This window comes from Physella acuta, unplaced genomic scaffold (assembly GCF_028476545.2).
Source record: "Physella acuta isolate Inbredline_101_S28 unplaced genomic scaffold, ASM2847654v3 ptg000200l, whole genome shotgun sequence".
Classification (NCBI taxonomy): Eukaryota; Metazoa; Mollusca; class Gastropoda; family Physidae; genus Physella; species Physella acuta.
The window spans coordinates 479,077-503,632 of record NW_026731719.1 but is presented as its reverse complement, the minus strand read 5'-3'; the positions used below and the strand labels follow the sequence as shown (position 1 = coordinate 503,632).

At 43.3% G+C, this 24,556-nt stretch overlaps 1 protein-coding gene across 1 annotated transcript; it reads right to left on the bottom strand.

The window, feature by feature from the left end:
* Positions 1-1,145: 1,145 nt before the first annotated feature.
* On the bottom strand, positions 1,146-23,557 carry LOC131937089 (putative protein CRIPAK). The gene is given in 4 exon segments (XM_059294282.1): positions 1,146-1,245; positions 1,603-2,053; positions 2,056-2,219; positions 23,484-23,557. Coding segments are annotated over 4 exon segments (789 nt in total).
* Between the last annotated feature and the right edge of the window lie 999 nt (positions 23,558-24,556).

Here is a 24,556-nt window from a genome sequence, read left to right as displayed (position 1 = left end):
AACCCCTGTACCTGTAGATGTGGGGTCGGGCGACACAACCCCTGTACCTGTAGATGTGGGGTCGGGCGACACAACCCCTGTACCTGTAGATGTGGGGTCGGGCGACACAACCCCTGTACATGTAGATGTGGGGTCGGGCGACACAACCCCTGTACCTGTAGATGTGGGGTCGGGCGACACAACCCCTGTACCTGTAGATGTGGGGTCGGGCGACACAACCCCTGTACCTGTAGATGTGGGGTCGGGCGACACAACCCCTGTACCTGTAGATGTGGGGTCGGGCGACACAACCCCTGTACATGTAGATGTGGGGTCGGGCGACACAACCCCTGTACCTGTAGATGTGGGGTCGGGCGACACAACCCCTGTACCTGTAGATGTGGGATCGGGCGACACAACCCCTGTACCCGTAGATGTGGGGTCGGGCGACACAACCCCTGTACATGTAGATGTGGGGTCGGGCGACACAACCCCTGTACCTGTAGATGTGGGGTCGGGCGACACAACCCCTGTACCTGTAGATGTGGGGTCGGGCGACACAACCCCTGTACATGTAGATGTGGGGTCGGGCGACACAACCCCTGTACCTGTAGATGTGGGGTCGGGCGACACAACCCCTGTACCTGTAGATATTGTGGGGTCGGGCGACACAACCCCTGTACCTGTAGATGTGGGGTCGGGCGACACAACCCCTGTACATGTAGATGTGGGGTCGGGCGACACAACCCCTGTACCTGTAGATGTGGGGTCGGGCGACACAACCCCTGTACATGTAGATGTGGGGTCGGGCGACACAACCCCTGTACCTGTAGATGTGGGGTCGGGCGACACAACCCCTGTACCTGTAGATATTGTGGGGTCGGGCGACACAACCCCTGTACCTGTAGATGTGGGGTCGGGCGACACAACCCCTGTACATGTAGATGTGGGGTCGGGCGACACAACCCCTGTACCTGTAGATGTGGGGTCGGGCGACACAACCCCTGTACCTGTAGATGTGGGGTCGGGCGACACAACCCCTGTACCCGTAGATGTGGGGTCGGGCGACACAACCCTTGTACCTGTACAGACCGTTGAGCGGTTGCACGTGTGTGTGTGTGTGTTTATCTGTTAAGATAAGCTGGTGTCATTAGACCCCTCGACTGCTACATCTGCTCGTCATGTGGTCTCGCCAAACCAATGGAGTAGGGAAAGGGAAATAATTGTTGCTGGGAGAACTTGAAAGGGACGCTATCCATGTATATACTTTTTGAGCCAACATGGGAAGTAAAAGGGGCAAAAATGTGTCTAAACCCAGTAATAGGTTATTTATGATAGGCCGAATCAAATGGCTTCCACGTGGATGCAGACTTCATTATAAAAAATATTTTTCTCTGTAATCATTGCTACATTAAGCGTGACATTGTTGCAATTAGAACAAAACGCTTACACAAAACATGAAACAAAATACGAAGAATTGGTGAATGTCTTAATGAGAGTGATTCTGTTAATTTGAGTGAATTCCTTAATTTGAGTGAATTTATTAATTTGAGTGAATGAGTGAGAAAATTTTGAATGTATCGGTTGTTTCTCTCAATGTTCTCAAGTCGGAAAGCATGTGACCACATGACTACGTGACCACATGACCACATGACCACATGACCACATGACCACGTGACCACATGACCACGTGACAACATGACCACGTGACAACATGACCACGTGACCACATGACCACATGACCACATGACTACGTGACCACATGACTACATGACTACATGACCACATGACCCCATGACCACATGACCACATGACCACGTGACCACATGATCACATGACCACATGACCACATGACCACATGACCACATGACCACGTGGCCACGTGACCACATGACCACGTGACCACATGACCACATGACACGTGACCACATGACCACGTGACCACATGACCACGTGACCACATGACCACGTGACCACGTGACCACGTGACCACAGGAACACGTAACCACGTGGCCAAGTGACCACATGACCACGTGACCACATGACCACGTGACGACGTGACCACATGACCACGTGACCACATGACCACGTGACCACATGACCACATGACCACGTGAACACATGACCACGTGACCACATAACCACGTGACGACGTGACCACGTGACCACAGGAACACGTAACCACGTGACCACGTGACCACAGGAACACGTGACCACGTGACCACGTGACCAGCCAGCGTCTAGGTTTTGTTTAAAGCTAACAGTTAGAGCAACTGGCTCCGTATTAACATAAAACGCAAATTGTTTCCTGAGTTAACGGCTAAAACAGGGGAGGTGAGCGTGTTAAAACAGGGGAGGTGAGCGTATTAAAACAGGGGAGGTGAGCGTGTTAAAACAGGGGAGGTGAGCGTGTTAAAACAGGGGAGGTGAGTGTGTCAAAACAGAGGAGGTGAGCGTATTAAAACAGGGGAGGTGAGCGTGTTAAAACAGGGGAGGTGAGCGTGTTATAACAGGGGAGGTGAGCGTGTTATAACAGGGGAGGTGAGTGTGTTAAAACAGGGGAGGTGAGCGTGTTAAAACAGGGGAGGTGAGCGTGTTAAAACAGGGGAGGTGAGCGTGTTAAAACAGGGGAGATGAGCGTATTAAAACAGGGGAGGTGAGCGTGTTAAAACAGGGGAGGTGAGCGTGTTAAAACAGGGGAGGTGAGTGTGTCAAAACAGAGGAGGTGAGCGTATTAAAACAATTCAGGTGAGCGTGTTAAAACAGGGGAGGTGAGCGTGTTAAAACAGGGGAGGTGAGCGTATTAAAACAATTCAGGTGAGCGTGTTAAAATAGGGGAGGTGAGCGTGTTAAAACAAGGGAGGTGAGCGTGTTAAAACAGGGGAGGTGAGCGTATTAAAACAATTCAGGTGAGCGTTTTAAAATAGGGGAGGTGAGCGTGTTAAAACAGGGGAGGTGAGCGTGTTAAAACAAGGGAGGATAGCGTGTTAAAACAGGGGAGGTGAGCGTGTTAAAACAGGGGAGGTGAGCGTGTTAAAACAGGGGAGGTGAGCGTGTTCCTATTGCGATGCTGAAACCTTCGCACCGAGTGCCCTTCTGCTTGGGGGGGGGGGATGGGGGGGGGGGCTAGGGGCATAGATGTCCATAAAACTCCGACCAGTGATGTTTACGATAGACACCATCACAAATTTTACATTCGCTCATAAAAGTTTATAGTTTACAAACGTATTTCATGAAATTTCACTGAAAACGAGTTGATAAACATTTGATTAGCCCCATCTTTAACGTGACGTCATAAGAGATGGTATTTGTGGTTTTAGTCCTGGAACATGTTAGCTTGTTTTGTCTAGTTTATAACACGGTCCAGTAGTATAGGGCATAGGTTAACAGGGCATAGGTTAACAGGGCATAGGTTAACAGGGCATAGGTTAACAGGGCATAGGTTAACAGGGCATAGGTTAACAGGGCATAGGTCAACAGGGCATAGGTCAACAGGGCATAGGTAAACAGGGCATAGGTAAACAGGGCATAGGTCGAGAGGGCATAGGTAAACAGGGCATAGGTAAACAGGGAATAGGTAAACAGGGCATAGGTAAACAGGGCATAGGTCAACAGGGCATAGGTAAACAGGGCATAGGTTAACAGGGCATAGGTTAACAGGGCATAGGTTAACAGGGCATAGGTTAACAGGGCATAGATCAACAGGGCATAGGTCGAGAGGGCATAGGTAAACAGGGCATAGGTTAACAGGGCATAGATCAACAGGGCATAGGTCGAGAGGGCATAGGTAAATAGGGCATAGGTCAACAGGGCATAGATCAATAGGGCATAGGTCGAGAGGGCATGAGTCAGCAATTAACTCGCGACAAACAACTCATTCAGAAGTTTTTTTCTGGCTGGTAAAAATTCCTGACTCACTGCAATATGGAGGATTGACACATTACCTACACAACACAATCAAACTACACATTACCTACACAACACAATCAAACTACACAATACCTACACAACACAATCAAACTACACATTACCTACACAACACAATCAAACTACACAATACCTACACAACACAATCAAACTACACATTACCTACACAACACAATCAAACTACACATTACCTACACAACACAATCAAACAACACATTACCTACACAACACAATCAAACTACACAATACCTACACAACACAATCAAACTACACAATACCTACACAACACAATCAAACTACACATTACCTACACAACACAATCAAACTACATCCAAAACTAACTACATACGATTGACACATTACCTACACAACACAATCAAACTACACATTACCTACACAACACAATAAAACTACACATTACCTACACAACACAATCAAACTACACAATACCTACACAACACAATCAAACTTCACAATACCTACACAACACAATCAAACTACACAATACCTACACAACACAATCAAACTACACAATACCTACACAACACAATCAAACTACACAATACCTACACAACACAATCAAACTACACAATACCTACACAACACAATCAAACTACACAATACCTACACAACACAATCAAACTACATCCAAAACTAACTACATACGATTGACACATTACCTACACAACACAATCAAACTACACATTACCTACACAACACAATCAAACTACACATTACCTACACAACACAATCAAACTACACAATACCTACACAACACAATCAAACTACACAATACCTACACAACACAATCAAACTACACAATACCTACACAACACAATCAAACTACACAATACCTACACAACACAATCAAACTACACAATACCTACACAACACAATCAAACTACACAATACCTACACAACACAATCAAACTACACAATACCTACACAACACAATCAAACTACACAATACCTACACAACACAATCAAACTACACAATACCTACACAACACATTCAAACTACACAATACCTACACAACACAATCAAACTACACAATACCTACACAACACAATCAAACTACACAATACCTACACAACACAATCAAACTACACAATACCTACACAACACAATCAAACTACACAATACCTACACAACACAATCAAACTACACAATACCTATACAACACAATCAAACTACACATTACCTACACAACACAATCAAACTACACATTACCTACACAACACAATCAAACTACACAATACCTACACAACACAATCAAACTTCACAATACCTACACAACACAATCAAACTACACAATACCTACACAACACAATCAAACTACACAATACCTACACAACACAATCAAACTACACAATACCTACACAACACAATCAAACTACACAATACCTACACAACACAATCAAACTACACAATTCCTACACAACACAATCAAACTACACAATACCTACACAACACAATCAAACTACACAATACCTACACAACACAATCAAACTACACAATACCTACACAACACAATCAAACTACACAATACCTACACAACACAATCAAACTACACAATACCTACACAACACAATCAAACTACACAATACCTACACAACACAATCAAACTACACAATACCTACACAACACAATCAAACTACACAATACCTACACAACACAATCAAACTACACAATACCTACACAACACAATCAAACTACACAATACCTACACAACACAATCAAACTACACAATACCTACACAACACAATCAAACTACACAATACCTACACAACACAATCAAACTACACAATACCTACACAACACAATCAAACTACACAATACCTACATACGATTGACACAATACCTACACAACACAATCAAACTACATCCACAACTAACTACATACGATTGACACATTACCTACACAACACAATCAAACTACATCCAAAACTAACTACATACGATTGACACAATACCTACACAACACAATCAAACTACATACGATTGACACACTACCTACACAACACAATCAAACTACATCCACAACTAATACATACGATTGACACATTACCTACACAACACAATCAAACTACATCCAAAACTAACTACATACGATTGACACATTACCTACACAACACAATCAAACTACATCCAAAACTAACTACATACGATTGACACAATACCTACACAACACAATCAAACTACATCCAAAACTAACTACATACGATTGACACAATACCTACACAACACAATCAAACTACATCCAAAACTAACTACATACGATTGACACATTACCTACACAACACAATCAAACTACATCCAAAACTAACTACATACGATTGACACATTACCTACACAACACAATCAAACTACATCCAAAACTAACTACATACGATTGAAACATTACCTACACAACACAATCAAACTACATCCAAAACTAACTACATACGATTGACACAATACCTACACAACACAATCAAACTACATCCAAAACTAACTACATACGATGGAGGCGAGCGAGTTGACGATAATCTATCCATCATGTTGTTGTGGACATGGAATAAAAACGTGCTTTTTAGCGCAATTTCAAAAAAAGAAAAATTGCGTTTAATAATGCGTCATTTCTGGATGGATCGATGTATTGATGGATGGATGGATGGATGGATGGATGTGTGTCCGCTGCTTTAAGTGGTATCTCCTCCTCAACGAAGCAATATCGAGGACTAATTCCAAAAGCAAAAATGTTAAGCAAGTTCCAAGGATGATTGTGGGCCAAACAAATTCCCGGAATTCCTTCCTGGATCACCCGGAAAAGCAAAAAAACCTCGAACAAATGCAGTTTTTGCTCCATATCTTGGCAACCAGACCACTTAGCGACTTGAAACATTTACCAATCGATTCCTGCCATAATTTAAACCAATATTGCCGAAGAAAGTTTTCAAAAATATCCTTCGTTCGGTCACAAAAAATTTTAAAATATATTTTAAACTGAGCGTCTTGTAGGCCTAGTTTTAATTTAAACTGAGCATCGTGTAGGTTTTTAGCGCAAAGCGCTGAGGTCCGAAAGGATTTTACCATAGCGAATGAGCGGAGGTTCGAAAGGATTTTTACGTAGGTCTGTGAATTCTAAAAAATTAATCAGGGAAATTGCGCTTAAATTGCCACTAGACTTTTTATTAACTTGTTTAGATTTAGCAAACAAAGCAACCGTAAAAATAATAAAAACTTAAGCCTAAAATTAATTAAATTAATTAATTAATATAACTTGTTGAGTTTAAGGCTACATTTCTGTTTATTTTCATCAAGCCTAAGTTATAATCGGATGTTTCACTTTCGTAAGAAAAACATTGATTGGCTGTACAGGAACTCCGTGATCGAGAACTATTTGTTTACAAAACTTTGCAGTTTAAGTTTTTAAATAACAATGTAAATTTAAACCCCATGACCTAGATTTTCTTTTTTTCGCTTACAACGTGTACAATAAAATTTATGGCAGCCCAAGGATGCCATTGTTTATGTCGCCATTACACGTGAAAACCAAATTTTTATTTATTTATTTTTAATTTTTATTTAGTTATCGAAAATATTAAAACATCAAATACACCCAATCTTTAGTAAAGTCCGAAAAAACCCAGACAGATTGTATTTCCTTGATAAGTTGGGGGGGGGGGGGGGGTAGAAGTTATTCAGACCCAAACAGATGCTTGAAAAAAACTCTGCATGAAGACTACATTTAAGATTTGAGAAATAAATTAGGTGGTTATGTTAGTGTGCATTTATTATCACTTATCAATGACGTCATTATTCTTGTGCATTTTTTCGACAATATCTTTTTAATTCTATTTTAAGTTAAAATCAATGAAGTAATTTTATTGTGTGTACTTTTCCGGCTTTAGACCTGTACATATTTCGTTTCCTTTTGAAAAATTCAATTATGTTTAATATGACGTCACGGTCTTTCACTATACACTGACAGACAGAAAGACATACAGACAGAATGTTATAATGATATATATATCTATATCTATCCATCCTTCCATCCATCCATCCGTCCATCCGTCCATCCGTCCGCTCGTCCGTCCGTCCACCCGTCCATCCGTCCATCCATCCATCAGTCAATCCGTCCATACGTCCATCCGTCCATCCGTCCATCAATCCATCCGTCCATCAATCCATCCGTCCATTCGTCCATCCGTCCGTCCATCCATCCTTCCATCCATCCATCCGTCCATCCGTCAATCCGTCCGCTCGTCCGTCCGTCCATCCGTCCATCAATCCATCCGTCCATTCGTCCATCCATCCGTCCATCCATCCTTCCATCCATCCATCCGTCCATCCGTCAATCCGTCCGCTCGTCCGTCCGTCCATCCGTCCATCAGTCAATCCGTCCATCCGTCCATCCGTCCATCCGTCCATCCGTCCATCCATCCGTCCATCCATCCATCAATCCATCCGTCCATCAATCCATCCGTCCATCCGTCCATCCGTCCATTCGTCCATCCATCCGTCCATCCGTCCATCCGTCAATCCGTCCATCCGTCCATCCGTCCATCCGTCCATCCGTCCATCCGTCAATCCGTCCATCAATCCATCCGTCCATCCGTCCATCCGTCCATCAGTCAATCCGTCCGTCCGTCCGTCCGTCCGCTCGTCAGTCCGTCCATCCGTCCATCCGTCCATCAGTCAATCCGTCCATCCGTCCATCCGTCCATCCGTCCGCTCGTCCGTTTGTCCATCCGTCCATCCGTCCATCAATCCATCCGCCCATCAATCCATCCGTCCATTCGTCCATCCGTCCGTCCGTCCATCCGTCCGTCCGTCCGTCCGTCCCTCCGTCCGTCCGTCCCTCCGTCCATCCGTCCATCCGTCCATCCGTCCATCCGCACATCCGTCCATCCGCCCATCCGCCCATCCGCCCATCCGCCCATCCATCCGCCCATCCATCCGCCCATCCATCCGCCCATCCATCCACCCATCCATCCACCCATCCATCCACCCATCCATCCATCCATCCATCCATCCATCCATCCGTCCGTCCGTCCGTCCGTCCGTCCGTCCGTCCGTCCGTCCGTCCGTCCGTCCGTCCGTCCGTCCGTCCGTCCGTCCGTCCGTCCGTCCGTCCGTCCGTCCGTCCATCCGTCCATCCGTCCATCCGTCCGTCCGTCCGTCCGTCCATCCGTCCATCCGTCCGTCCGTCCGTCCGTCCGTCCGTCCGTCCGTCCGTCCGTCCGTCCGTCCATCCATCCATCCATCCATCCATCCATCCATCCATCCATCCATCCATCCATCCATCCATCCATCCATCCATCCATCCATCCATCCATCCATCCATCCATCCATCCATCCATCCATCCATCCATCCATCCATCCATCCATCCATCCATCCATCCATCCATCCATCCATCCATCCATCCATCCATCCATCCATCCATCCATCCATCCATCCATCCATCCATCCATCCATCCATCCATCCATCCATCCATCCATCCATCTATCTATCTATCTATCTATCTATCTATCTATCTATCTATATATATATATATATATATATATATATATATATATATATATATATATATATATATATATATATATATATATATATATATATATATATATATATGGGGGGATCATTTACTTTCTCCATTTTAGTGCATTATTTCAATTATTTCATAAAATATTTGTTATTATAAAGTTTTCTATGGAATTTCGTTTCAATAACATCACATTTTTAATACACTAGAGTTGCATAAATAAAACTATTGCGCCCTAAATGAACTTGATAACGCGAGTATAATAGTGCGAAATCTAGGATAGGTCTACCTACAATTTCAGAAATATTTAATTAAATAATAAAATATTAATTAGTCATCCAATTAAGTCAAGTGTAATGTTATTTTACATTGACATCTGGTCTTAACGCTCGTGTTCCAGGGTTAGAAGAAGAGCCAGATGACAGACGATGTAAGGAGAGTCAGATGACAGGTGATAAGAGTCAAATGACAGGTGATATAAGGAGAGTCAGATGACAGGTGATATGAGTCAAATGACAGGTGATATAAGGAGAGCCAGATGACAGGTGATAAGAGTCAAATGACAGGTGATATAAGGAGAGTCAGATGACAGGTGATATGTGGAGAGTCAGATGACATGTGATTTAAGGAGAGCCAGATGACAGGTGATATAAGGAGAGCCAGATGACAGGTGATATAAGGAGAGCCAGATGACATGTGATATAAGGAGAGCCAGATGACAGGTGATATAAGGAGAGCCAGATGACAGGCGATATAAGGAGAGTCGGATGACAGGTGATATAAGGAGAGTCGGATGACAGGTGATCTAAGGAGAGTCAGATGACAGGTGATATAAGGAGAGCCAGATGACATGTGATATAAGGAGAGCCAGATGACAGGTGATATAAGGATAGTCAGATGACAGGTGATATGTGGAGAGTCAGATGACAGGTGATATAAGGAGAGTCAGATCACAGGTGATATAAGGATAGTCAGATGACAGGTGATATAAGGAGAGTCAGATGACCGGCGATATGTGGAGTGAGAAGAAGAGAAAGGTGCCTGCATAAATTAAAAACCTTATTGTCAAAAAAATAATTAAAGCTAGCTTTAATTAAAAAAATAATTAGAAACTAATTATAATACCTCTATGAGAAAACAATTCAAAGGCATGCGTTAATTATGATGTGCACCTTCTGACTTGCTAGACGATCTACCTACCACAGCGGCACTAAAATGTAACTGGTTTGAAAGATGGGACTGATTATCGGATGTAAATAAACAAACTAATAGCTGGCAGCGTGCGGTTTGATTACAGTACATCCCACACCATCCCACACCATCACACACCATCACACACCATCCCCGTGCCAGGCTCCTGCTCCAGCTACAACCATCAAACAAATCGCAGCCAGGGGGAAAAGGGGGGGGTAGGCACAAGTGACAACAACCTAAGACTGGGGGGAGGGGGGGGGGGGGGGCTGAGCTTCCGTCAAGGGCGATCACTCTAGCCCACAAAGCTTTTAATAGAGCGCGAACAGCAACAAACAATAGCGCTCAACTTTCGCAGGCTTTCCTTTTCCGTTTAGATGTGTCTACCTGATGGGCTCTGATGGGGCGGGGTGGGGGTGTTTGGTGTTGGGGGCGGGGTGGGGGTGTTTGGTGTTGGGGGCGGGATGGGGTGTTCGGTGTTGGGGGCGGGATAGAGGTTGTGTTGGGGGCGGGATGGGGGTGTTCGGTGTTGGGGGCGGGATGGGGGTGTTTGGTGTTGGGGGTGGGATGGGGTGTTTGGTGTTGTGGGCGGGATGGGGGTGTTCGGTGTTGGGGGCGGGATGGGGGTGTTTGGTGTTGGGGGTGGGATGGGGTGTTTGGTGTTGGGGGTGGGGGTGGGATGGGGGTGTTTGGTGTTGTGGGCGGGATGGGGTGTTTGGTGTTGGGGGCGGGGTGGGGGTGTTTGGTGTTGGGGGTGGGGGTGGGATGGGGGTGTTTGGTGTTGTGGGCGGGATGGGGGTGTTTGGTGTTGTGGGCGGGATGGGGGTGTTTGGTGTTGGGGGTGGGGGTGGGATGGGGGTGTTTGGTGTTGTGGGCGGGATGGGGTGTTTGGTGTTGGGGGCGGGATGGGGGTGTTTGGTGTTGGGGGTGGGATGGGGGTGTTTGGGGCGGGGTGGGGGTGTTTGGTGTTGGGGGCGGGATGGGGGTGTTTGGTGTTGGGGGTGGGGGTGTTTGGTGTTGTGGGCGGGATGGGGTGTTTGGTGTTGGGGGCGGGATGGGGGTGTTTGGTGTTGGGGTTGGGATGGGGGTGTTTGGTGTTGGGGGTGGGGGTGGGGGTGGGGGTGGGATGGGGGTGGGATGGGGGTGTTTGGTGTTGGGGGTGGGGGTGGGATGGGGGTGTTTGGTGTTGGGGGCGGGATGGGGGTGTTTGGTGTTGGGGGCGGGATGGGGGTGTTCGGTGTTGGGGGTGGGGGTGGGGGTGTTTGGTGTTGGGGGCGGGATGGGGTGTTCGGTGTTGGGGGCGGGATAGAGGTTGTGTTGGGGGCGGGATGGGGGTGTTTGGTGTTGGGGTTGGGATGGGGGTGTTTGGTGTTGGGGGTGGGGGTGGGGGTGGGGGTGGGATGGGGGTGGGATGGGGGTGTTTGGTGTTGGGGGCGGGATGGGGGTGTTTGGTGTTGGGGGCGGGATGAGGGTGTTCGGTGTTGGGGGTGGGGGTGGGGGTGTTTGGTGTTGGGGGCGGGATGGGGTGTTTGGTGTTGGGGGCGGGATGGGGGTGTTCGGTGTTGGGGCGGGGTGGGGGTGTTCGGTGTTGGGGGCGGGATGGGGGTGTTTGGTGTTGGGGGCGGGATGGGGGTGTTTGGTGTTGGGGGCGGGATGGGGGTGTTTGGTGTTGGGGGTGGGATAGAGGTTGTGTTGGGGGTGGGATGGGGGTGTTTGGTGTTGGGGGCGGAATGGGGGTGTTTGGTGTTGGGGGTGGGGGTGGGATGGGGGTGTTTGGTGTTGGGGGCGGGATGGGGTGTTTGGTGTTGGGGGCGGGATGGGGTGTTTGGTGTTGGGGGCGGGATGGGGGTGTTTGGTGTTGGGGGTGGGGGTGGAATGGGGGTGTTTGGTGTTGGGGGCGGGATGGGGTGTTTGGTGTTGGGGGAGGGATGGGGGTGTTTGGTGTTGGGGGCGGGATGGGGTGTTCGGTGTTGGGGGCGGGATGGGGGTGTTTGGTGTTGGGGGCGGGATGGGGGTGTTTGGTGTTGGGGGCGGGATGGGGTGTTTGGTGTTGGGGGCGGGATGGGGTGTTTGGTGTTGGGGGCGGGATGGAGGTGTTCGGTGTTGGGGGCGGGATAGAGGTTGTGTTGGGGGCGGGATGGGGGTGTTCGGTGTTGGGGGCGGGATGGGGGTGTTCGGTGTTGGGGGCGGGATGGGGGTGTTTGGTGTTGGGGGCGGGATGGGGTGTTCGGTGTTGGGGGCGGGATGGGGGTGTTTGGTGTTGGGGGCGGGATGGGGTGTTCGGTGTTGGGGGCGGGATGGGGGTGTTTGGTGTTGGGGGCGGGATGGGGTGTGTGTTGGGGTCGGGATGGGGGTTGTGTTGGGGGCGGGATGGGGGTGTTTGGTGTTGGGGGCGGGATGGGGGTGTTTGGTGTTGGGGGCGGGATGGGGGTGTTGGGGGCGGGATGGGGTGTTTTGTGTTGGGGGCGGGATGGGGGTGTTCGGTGTTGGGGGCGGTATAGGGGTGTTCGATTTTAGGGACGGGGGCGGGATGGGGTGTTCGGTGTTGCTGTGGTGTGCTGGGGGGTTCGGAGCCGACCCATCCTTGTTGCTTGTTTCTACTCCAGGTGACCTGATCAAGGCTGTAGCTATGCGGGTCACGACTGTAGCTGGTCTGGTCACGGCTGTAGCTAGTCACGTCACGGCTGTAGCTAGTCACGTCATGGCTGTAGCTGGTCTGGTCACGGCTGTAGCTAGCTAGTCACGTCACGGCTGTAGCTAGTCACGTCATGGCTGTAGCTGGTTTGCACCCACGTTGTTTACAAAATTATAAGTAAAGTCTGCTTTCAACAAATATAGAGTGTAAAGTCTAAAGTAGAAAGAACACACACACACACAGGGAAATATTTAGTCAACACTATTTCTACACACACAGGGAAATATTTAGTCAACACCATTTCTACACACACACACACAGAGGGTAATATTTAGTCAACACCATTTCTACACACACACACAGAAATATTTAGTCAACACCATTTCTACACACACACACAGAGGGTAATATTTAGTCAACACCATTTCTACACACACACACAAACAGAAATATTTAGTCAACACCATTTCTACACACACACAGGGGGAAATATTTAGTCAACACCATTTCTACACACACACAGGGGGAAATATTTAGTCAACACCATTTCTACATACACATAGAGGGAAATATTTAGTCAACACCATTTCTACACACACACACACACACAGAGGGAAATATTTAGTCAACACCATTTCTACACACACACAGGGAAATATTTAGTCAACACCATTTCTACACACACACACACACAGAGGGAAATATTTAGTCAACACCATTTCTACACACACACGCAAAGGGAAATATTTAGTCAATACCATTTCTACACACACAGAGGGAAATATTTAGTCCACACCATTTCTACACACACACACACACACAGAGGGAAATATTTAGTCAACACCATTTCTACACACGCACACAGGGAAATATTTAATCAACACCATTCCTACACACACACACACACAGAGGGTAATATTTAGTCCACACCATTTCTACACACGCACAAAGGGAAATATTTAGTCAACACCATTTCTACACACACACACACACAGAAATATTTAGTCAACACCATTTCTACACACGCACACAGGGAAATATTTAGTCAACACCATTTCTACACACACAGAGGGAAATATTTAGTCAACACCATTTCTACACACACACACAGAAATATTTAGTCAACACCATTTCTACACACGAACACAGGGAAATATTTAGTCAACACCATTTCTACACACACACACAGAGGGTAATATTTAGTCAACACAATTTCTACACACACACACAGAGGGAAATATTTAGTCAACACCATTTCTACACACACACAGAGGGAAATATTTAGTCAACACCATTTCTACACACGCACACAGGGAAATATTTAATTAACACCATTTCTACACACACACACAGAGGGAAATATTTAGTCAACACCATTTCTACACACACACACACACAGAAATATTTAGTCAACACCATTTCTACACACACACACACACACAGAAATATTTAGTCAACACCATTTCTACACACACACAGAGGGAAATATTTAGTCAACACCATTTCTACACACACACACACACACAGAAATATTTAGTCAACACCATTTCTACACACACACAGAGGGAAATATTTAGTCAACACCATTTCTACACACGCACACACACACAGGGAAATATTTAGTCAACACCATTTCTACACACACACAAAGGGAAATATTTAGTCAACACCATTTCTACACACACACACACACACAGACATATTTAGTCAACACCATTTCTACACACACACAGAGGGAAATATTTAGTCAACACCATTTCTACACACGCACACACAGGGAATATTTAGTCAACACTATTTCTACACACGCACAAAGGGAAATATTTAATTAACACCATTTCTACACACACACACACACAGAGGGAAATATTTAGTCAACACCATTTCTACACACACACACAGGGAAATATTTAGTCAACACCATTTCTACACACACACAGGGAAATATTTAGTCAACACCATTTCTACACACACAGAGGGAAATATTTAGTCAACACCATTTCTACACACGCACACACAGGGAAATATTTAGTCAACACCATTTCTACACACACACAGGGAAATATTTAGTCAACACCATTTCTACACACACAGAGGGAAATATTTAGTCAACACCATTTCTACACACGCACACACAGGGAAATATTTAGTCAACACCATTTCTACACACACACAGGGAAATATTTAGTCAACACCATTTCTACACACACACACACACACAGGGAAATATTTAGTCAACTCCATTTCTACACACACACACACAGGGAAATATTTAGTCAACACCATTTCTACACACACACAGGGAAATATTTAGTCAACACCATTTCTACACACACAGAGGGAAATATTTAGTCAACACCATTTCTACACACGCACACACAGGGAAATATTTAGTCAACACCATTTCTACACACACACAGGGAAATATTTAGTCAACACCATTTCTACACACACACACACATAGGGAAATATTTAGTCAACACCATTTCTACACACACACAGTGAAATATTTAGTCAACACCATTTCTACACACACACACAGAGGGACATATTTAGTCAACACCATTTCTACACACACACACACACACACATAGGGAAATATTTAGTCAACACCATTTCTACACACACACAGGGAAATATTTAGTCAACACCATTTCTACACACAAACACAGAGGGAAATATTTAGTCAACACCATTTCTACACACGCACACAGGGAAATATTTAATTAACACCATTTCTACACACACACACAGGGAAATATTTAGTCAACACCATTTCTACACACACACACACACAGAAATATTTAGTCAACACCATTTCTACACACACACAGAGGGAAATATTTAGTCAACACCATTTCTACACACGCACACACAGGGAATATTTAGTCAAATCTATTTCTACACACGCACACAGGGAAATATTTAATTAACACCATTTCTACACACACACACACACAGAGGGAAATATTCAGTCAACACTATTTCTACACACACACACAGGGAAATATTTAGTCAACACCATTTCTACACACACACAGGGAAATATTTAGTCAACACCATTTCTACACACACAGAGGGAAATATTTAGTCAACACCATTTCTACACACGCACACACAGGGAAATATTTAGTCAACACCATTTCTACACACGCACACACAGGGAAATATTTAGTCAACACCATTTCTACACACACACACACACACAGAGGGAAATATTTAGTCAACACCATTTCTACACACGCACACACACAGAGGGAAATATTTAGTCAACACCATTTCTACACACGCACACAGGGAAATATTTTATCAACACCATTCCTACACACACACACACACAGAGGGTAATATTTAGTCCACACCATTTCTACACACGCACAAAGGGAAATATTTAGTCAACACCATTTCTACACACACACACACACAGAAATATTTAGTCAACACCATTTCTACACACGCACACAGGGAAATATTTAGTCAACACCATTTCTACACACACAGAGGGAAATATTTAGTCAACACCATTTCTACACACACACACAGAAATGTTTAGTCAACACCATTTCTACACACGAACACAGGGAAATATTTAGTCAACACCATTTCTACACACACACACAGAGGGTAATATTTAGTCAACACAATTTCTACACACACACACACAGAGGGAAATATTTAGTCAACACCATTTCTACACACACACAGAGGGAAATATTTAGTCAACACCATTTCTACACACGCACACAGGGAAATATTTAATTAACACCATTTCTACACACACACACACAGAGGGAAATATTTAGTCAACACCATTTCTACACACACACACACACAGAAATATTTAGTCAACACCATTTCTACACACACACACACACAGAAATATTTAGTCAACACCATTTCTACACACACACAGAGGGAAATATTTAGTCAACACCATTTCTACACACACACAAAGGGAAATATTTAGTCAACACCATTTCTACACACACACACACACACACAGGGAAATATTTAGTCAACACCATTTCTACACACACACAAAGGGAAATATTTAGTCAACACCATTTCTACACACACACACACACAGACATATTTAGTCAACACCATTTCTACACACACACAGAGGGAAATATTTAGTCAACACCATTTCTACACACACACACACAGACATATTTAGTCAACACCATTTCTACACACACACAGAGGGAAATATTTAGTCAACACCATTTCTACACACGCACACACAGGGAATATTTAGTCAACACTATTTCTACACACGCACAAAGGGAAATATTTAATTAACACCATTTCTACACACACACACACACACAGAGGGAAATATTTAGTCAACACCATTTCTACACACACACACAGGGAAATATTTAGTCAACACCATTTCTACACACACACAGGGAAATATTTAGTCAACACCATTTCTACACACGCACACACAGGGAAATATTTAGTCAACACCATTTCTACACACACACAGGGAAATATTTAGTCAACACCATTTCTACACACACAGAGGGAAATATTTAGTCAACACCATTTCTACACACGCACACACAGGGAAATATTTAGTCAACTCCATATCTACACACACACACACACACACACACACACATAGGGAAATATTTAGTCAACACCATTTCTACACACACACAGGGAAATATTTAGTCAACACCATTTCTACACACACACACAGAGGGACATATTTAGTCAACACCATTTCTACACACACACACACACACACACACACACACACACACACACACATAGGGAAATATTTAGTCAACACCATTTCTACACACACACAGGGAAATATTTAGTCAACACCATTTCTACACACAAACACAGAGGGAAATATTTAGTCAACACCATTTCTACACACGCACACAGGGAAATATTTAATTAACACCATTTCTACACACACACACAGGGAAATATTTAGTCAACACCATTTCTACACACACACACACAGAAATATTTAGTCAACACCATTTCTACACACACACAGAGGGAAATATTTAGTCAACACCATTTCTACACACGCACACACAGGGAATATTTAGTCAAATCTATTTCTACACACGCACACAGGGAAATATTTAATTAACACCATTTCTACACACACACACACACAGAGGGAAATATTCAGTCAACACCATTTCTACACACACACAGGGAAATATTTAGTCAACACCATTTCTACACACACAGAGGGAAATATTTAGTCAACACCATTTCTACACACACACACACAGGGAAATATTTAGTCAACACCATTTCTACACACACACACAGGGAAATATTTAGTCAACACCATTTCTACACACACACAGGGAAATATTTAGTCAACACCATTTCTACACACACACACACACAGAAATATTTAGTCAACACCATTTCTACACACACACAGAGGGAAATATTTAATCAACACCATTTCTACACACACACAGAGGGAAATATTTAGAGAACACCATTTCATCATGATAGAATGAAGGAACAAACGAAAACAGTTAAGGAAGGCAGGTGGAAGAAATATCTTCCCGAGCTTTAGTATGGGATCGCCACTTTTTATGCTCGCGAAGTTAAATGAGTTCATGAAATAGCCCATGTATTTTGAAATCTGCAGAGAATACGTGCGGATACATAATCGTCTCTAGCTCGGGTGTCATCTGGTGTGGCGCCCAATCGTGTTAGTACACCCAGTGGAATATATATATATTGGCTCTCTTGGCCAAAGTCCGAAGAGCTTAAATTTAACAGCGTATTGCATACTCTTCTCACTTTTCTTTTTTGGGTTTTCTGATTCATGCTTTGTGCTAAATAACCGTTTTTACTTTCTCGTATACGAAGTATAGAAGTAGTATTGTAGAGGGAGTATTGTTATCGTGCAAAAATAAAAAAAAATATCTAATTCTCTGCCTTCTTTCAAATCTTGAGTAAATTCCGTTTACCGGAGTTGGTACTTTACGCTATTTACGATTTCTCATTAAACGCATTTGAATTTATAAAATACTAATATTCCGCACTATTATACACACATTGTTTGCTGTTAACTTTGTGCGAAATTCCTTTTTCTACGAGATTTTGTTCTATTTTAAAAAGCTTAAGTAATTAAAAATTGATTAAAAATCATGTCTATATCTCGTGATACCATCCCCAGTAGTGTTATATAAATATATTTGAGAACGTTTAGGGGAGATCACTCCCGCTTTATTTAATTAAGTATTGACTGCCCTATTAGGAAATATATATATATATATATATATATATATATATATATATATATATATATATATATATATATATATATATATATATAATTCTCTTCTTAGATACCTAGAAAACTAGCTGTAAGCGCGCCTAGCAGTCCCCTCTCTTCCTCTCTAGGCATGTCAGCTACCACCCCCACCCCACATGGTCTGGTGTGCTGTGGTTCACGCTAAATGTTTACAATCGTAGAGCCGGGTTTAGTGACGCCTATTAGGGGCAGATAATTTAGTTTGAAACGATTTTAAACTTAGGGGAGGTAACCAAGAGGAGGCTTACGAATAATTGAATCACGGGGATGGGAGTAGGGTAGGAGTTGGGGGAAAGGAGGGTGGAATGGGGGGTATCGTCCTTAACGACCTACTGATAGTGTTTTAATGCAAATATTTTCAGTGGCAGCATTGGTACTGTCGAGTTCACAAATTATGAATTACTGAAAAGTAGAAAATAAAACAACTAAATAGCGGCGTGTGATACGCCGCGGGTCGGCTCGTAACTACTATTGTTGCTCGGAAATTGCTCACCAAATGCACTAATGAACTTCATCTTTGAAGAATTTGCTTCATTTTCATGAACTATACATCAAATCAACAAATTATTATGCATTATTAATTTAATTTCACAGCTATTTGAAAAAACTTTAGTATAAATCTTAAAGGAGTTTATTTTTTAACCAAAAAGTTTTTTTTTTGTGTAGTCAAAGAACAGGGGAAAGTTAAAGTTTAAATGCATGATGCAGTCACGTCTCTTTAATAGGTACAATTGAGCGGTTTAACGGCTCATTGTCAAGTTTGTGTCGCTCTGCATGGGTCGATCTAATTCAAGCACTTTCATACATTATATAGCTTATCTAAGGACGCGGTCAGTCTAGGTCGCTTTTCGGTCACTTTGTACTCCATTGAGATTGTTCTAATTTCCCCGTCAAAATGAGAGTAAAAAGCTTACTTTGCCAAGAATATTATATATATATATATATATATATATATATATATATATATATATATATACAGTGGCGTAGTCAGGATCGTCTTAAAGGGGGGGGGGGGGGGTTCCAATTTTTACCCGGGGACAAACTTTCGATTTGCACACCCCCCCCATCAAACTTTCGATTTGCACTCCCCCTCAAACTTTCGATTTGCACCCCCCCCTCAAACTTTCGATTTGCACTCCCCCCTCAAACTTTCGATTTGCACCCCCCCCTCAAACTTTCGATTTGCACACCCCCCCCCCCATCAAACTTTCGATTTGCACTCCCCCTCAAACTTTCGATTTGCACCCCCCCCTCAAACTTTCGATTTGCACCCCCCCCTCAAACTTTCGATTTGCACTCCCCATCAAACTTTCGATTTGCACCTCCCCCTCAAACTTTCGATTTGCACCCACCCTCATACTTTTTATATATACCTGCCTACGCCACTGTATATATATATATATATATATATATATATATATATATATATATATATATATATATATATATATATATATATATATATATATATATATATATATATATATATATATATCCCACATCGTCACAAAATTCTATTGTTATCAATATTCGATGTATTTAAAATAAAGCAGAAGTGATATCCACTAAACTTTCCAGCATATTAGGGCCTACATCTTTTTTTTTATAAAGACCTTATAATAATAAGCCTTTATGTCTTCTATACTTTTCTATTTTACTTTTAGCCGCTCATTTTTTACTGTCGAAACATAACTTTGAATATGAATTTTTAAAAATACCCTATTAAAATATCCCATTCAAATACACCATTAAAAATACCCCATTAAAAATACCCCATTAAAAATACCCCATTAAAAATACCCCAATAAAAATACTCCTTTAAAAATATACCCCTATAAAATACCCTACTAATCACATTACCAATCAATTCTACATTTAATTTAAGATTTAATTTACCGATGTAAGGCAAAATTAAAGAAGACAACCTTCAAAATCAAATTTACAGATATTGTTATGATGGAGTTCCCCCCCCCCCCTCCTTACAGGCACATACCTTGACTATTGGAGGATGTTATTTGATATACTTGATTGTTTTGATAAACTTAATTAGTATATGATACACTTGATACGTTACATTTCGCGTACGAAAATCAAATATTTATTTACAATCGCCATTTATTGGTTTATCTCAATCCATTTCGTTGTATTTCGTTTCATAATTTAGACAAAGTAATGTATGTACTATGTTTACGCGTCAGTATGTGCAAACATGAATCCCCATAATTAAAGCTTTTGAACTCCAACACTTATTAATTCAAATGGAAAAAGATTGTTTTTATAGTAAGTTATTAACTGTGGTGTCATCCATACCTACACAATACATGTTTTCATGTGTAAATTATGCAAATTTTCCATTTGATGATGGCTTTAAACTGTAGACAGTATCATAAGATGATTTTGTATGCTTTCTCTAGAATTTGCATGATGTCGACCCCCCCCCCCCCCCCCACCCCAAAGAGGCGTAGCGACAACTCCAGCGCCCGGGGCGAACTTACAATTTGGCGCCCTATGGATGGATGGACGGATGGACGGATGGACGGACGGATGAGCGGATGGACGGATGGACGGACGGACGGATGGACGGATGGACGGACGGATGAGCGGATGGACGGATGGACGGACGGACGGATGGGCGGATGAACGGACGGACGGACGGACGGATGAGCGGATGGACGGACGGACGGACGGACGGACGGACGGACGGACGGACGGACGGACGGACGGACGGACGGATGGATGGATGGATTGATGGATTGATCGATGGATTGACCGCCAGTTAGTAATTGTGAAGATGCGATGGTTCGTACTGATTTTTCTCAGTGCCAACGGACGACAATGAGAGCAGTTTTAGAACACCATGTTCCGTTCCTAGGTTGTAGAAAGCGCACTTGACGCTCATGATAACTTCAACTTCGGGTATCACCGCGACCTCTGTCAACATCTGGTATACGGATGTGTACATTATCTCCCACTTCAGCTTGTTTAAAATTTATATCCGATTTTGTTAGCATCTTAGCACCTTGAGTTTGCAAGCCAGTATGAGCTGCTGACCTGTTGTCCATGATTTTCTTGTTTATTGTGACATAATCTGCAGGTAATATTCCCTCCGTACCCTTCGTCTGCTTTATTAGATATTCCGCATATTGCATGGACATCGTTGCCACAGGATCCACAAGAATAGGCTGCACTACAAACTTTTTCACAAACTATACAGAATCTGTTGGCCACATTATTGTCACGCAACTGGTCTGGACGTTCCGCCACGGCAGCAGATGTGTTAGCTGAGGATGTCGTTGCATTTATGGCAACCTCCATTTCTTGTTCAATGTTCTCAAGATCTTCCTCGGTAAATAAATTATCGAGAGCCTCTCTTGGCAGATTTGAAGTATTAAGCCCCACCCTTTTGCTTTGCATCCAAACAAGGCTTCACATGGCGATTGTTAAATTCCTTGAAGAATAGAACATTTTTTCATAAATTGAATGAATTTGAGACTCTCAGCCCAATGAGCTGATTCATCTGTCTACATCCATGTCATCATCATGTTTTGAACATCTTGGTTAGCACGTTCTACTAAACCTTGGCTTTGGCTATGTCTTGGTTTTCCGTGAACTAGTTTAAGTTCAGTCTACATGTTTTAGTCCAGAAATAACTTGATTCACAAATTCTCTTTGGTATTCACTTTTTGTTAGCGAAATATGACGCCCGCGTCAACTCAAGTCGCTTGGACACCATTGTTCACTTTACAAGGATAGCATCGACCGCGGCAATTCTTTTGAACGTTTCGTCTTGTAGCAGGCGGCTGGTGAGGCCGACTGTTTTTTATTTTGTTCTTTGATGATTGTCTCACCTTGACATCATGGAGGAGGCTATCGCATACAATTGGAGCCCATATATCGAAACTAACAAGGATTTAGATTTTTTCTTTTTGGCAGCAGTCTGGTATGTCTGTCCGTTTATCTGACGGCCCTTTTGGTCCATTTCGAATTGCATATAAAATGCTATACAAACAAGAGCCAAACTACGTCACTCACAATGGAACCGCACCCGGAATAATAAAAACGTCCCGGCCAGTGAGCGCATTGGCCGGCCAATGTACGAAATACGCTCTCACTGCTAAACTCTTCGGGCTTTGGCCAAGATAGCCGGGTGTGCTTTGACCGCACTATGGGCTTTGACCGTAACATATATCTTATATTGTGTGTGTGTGTGTGTGTGTGTGTGTGTGTGCCGCCGCGCGAAAGTCCGCAAAAGATTAAGTAATTACCATCCATGATTTTTGTTTCATAAAACTTTACTCGACGCGAATTGGATTCCCTTAAAAAAAGATTAGTAATGTCATAACAAATAAGCCTGAATTTGGTTAAGAGGTTAAGTTATTGCAGGCCCTAATTTGTTTAGATTACCCTATTATGTTCTATATTTGGAACAGTCTCTGTTATGCTATGTTACATAGTTGGATTATAAGTTTGATAGACTAAGTTCATACAAGTGATACACAATTGCAAATTATAAGAAACGTTTTTTTGTGCACATTGGAATACGACATGGGTATTTTGTTGACTGGTTGTTTGAATAATGAAACAAGCTAACGAAAATTCAATCAGGATCTATAGCTAAATATAAAGGTTTATTTTTTACTGTTTTGCTCGAAGTTAGGTGGATAATGAAATAAGAGCATTGAAAAGGCACAGTATCAGAAAGACAGTAAATAACATCAGTAAGTAGGTGCTGGTGTAAAGTCCACGGGGTAAGAGGAGGAGGAGACAAAAAAGTCCTGAAGGAAATCGTTTGAAATAGAGATGGGGGAGGCTGGGAGGCTGGATTATTAGGGCCCAATCTTCATAACGAGGCTGGATTATTAGGGCCCTATCTTCATAACGAGGCTGGATTATTAGGGCCCTATCTTCATAACGAGGCTGGATTATTAGGGCCCTATCTTCATAACGAGGCTGGATTATTAGGGCCCTATCTTCATAA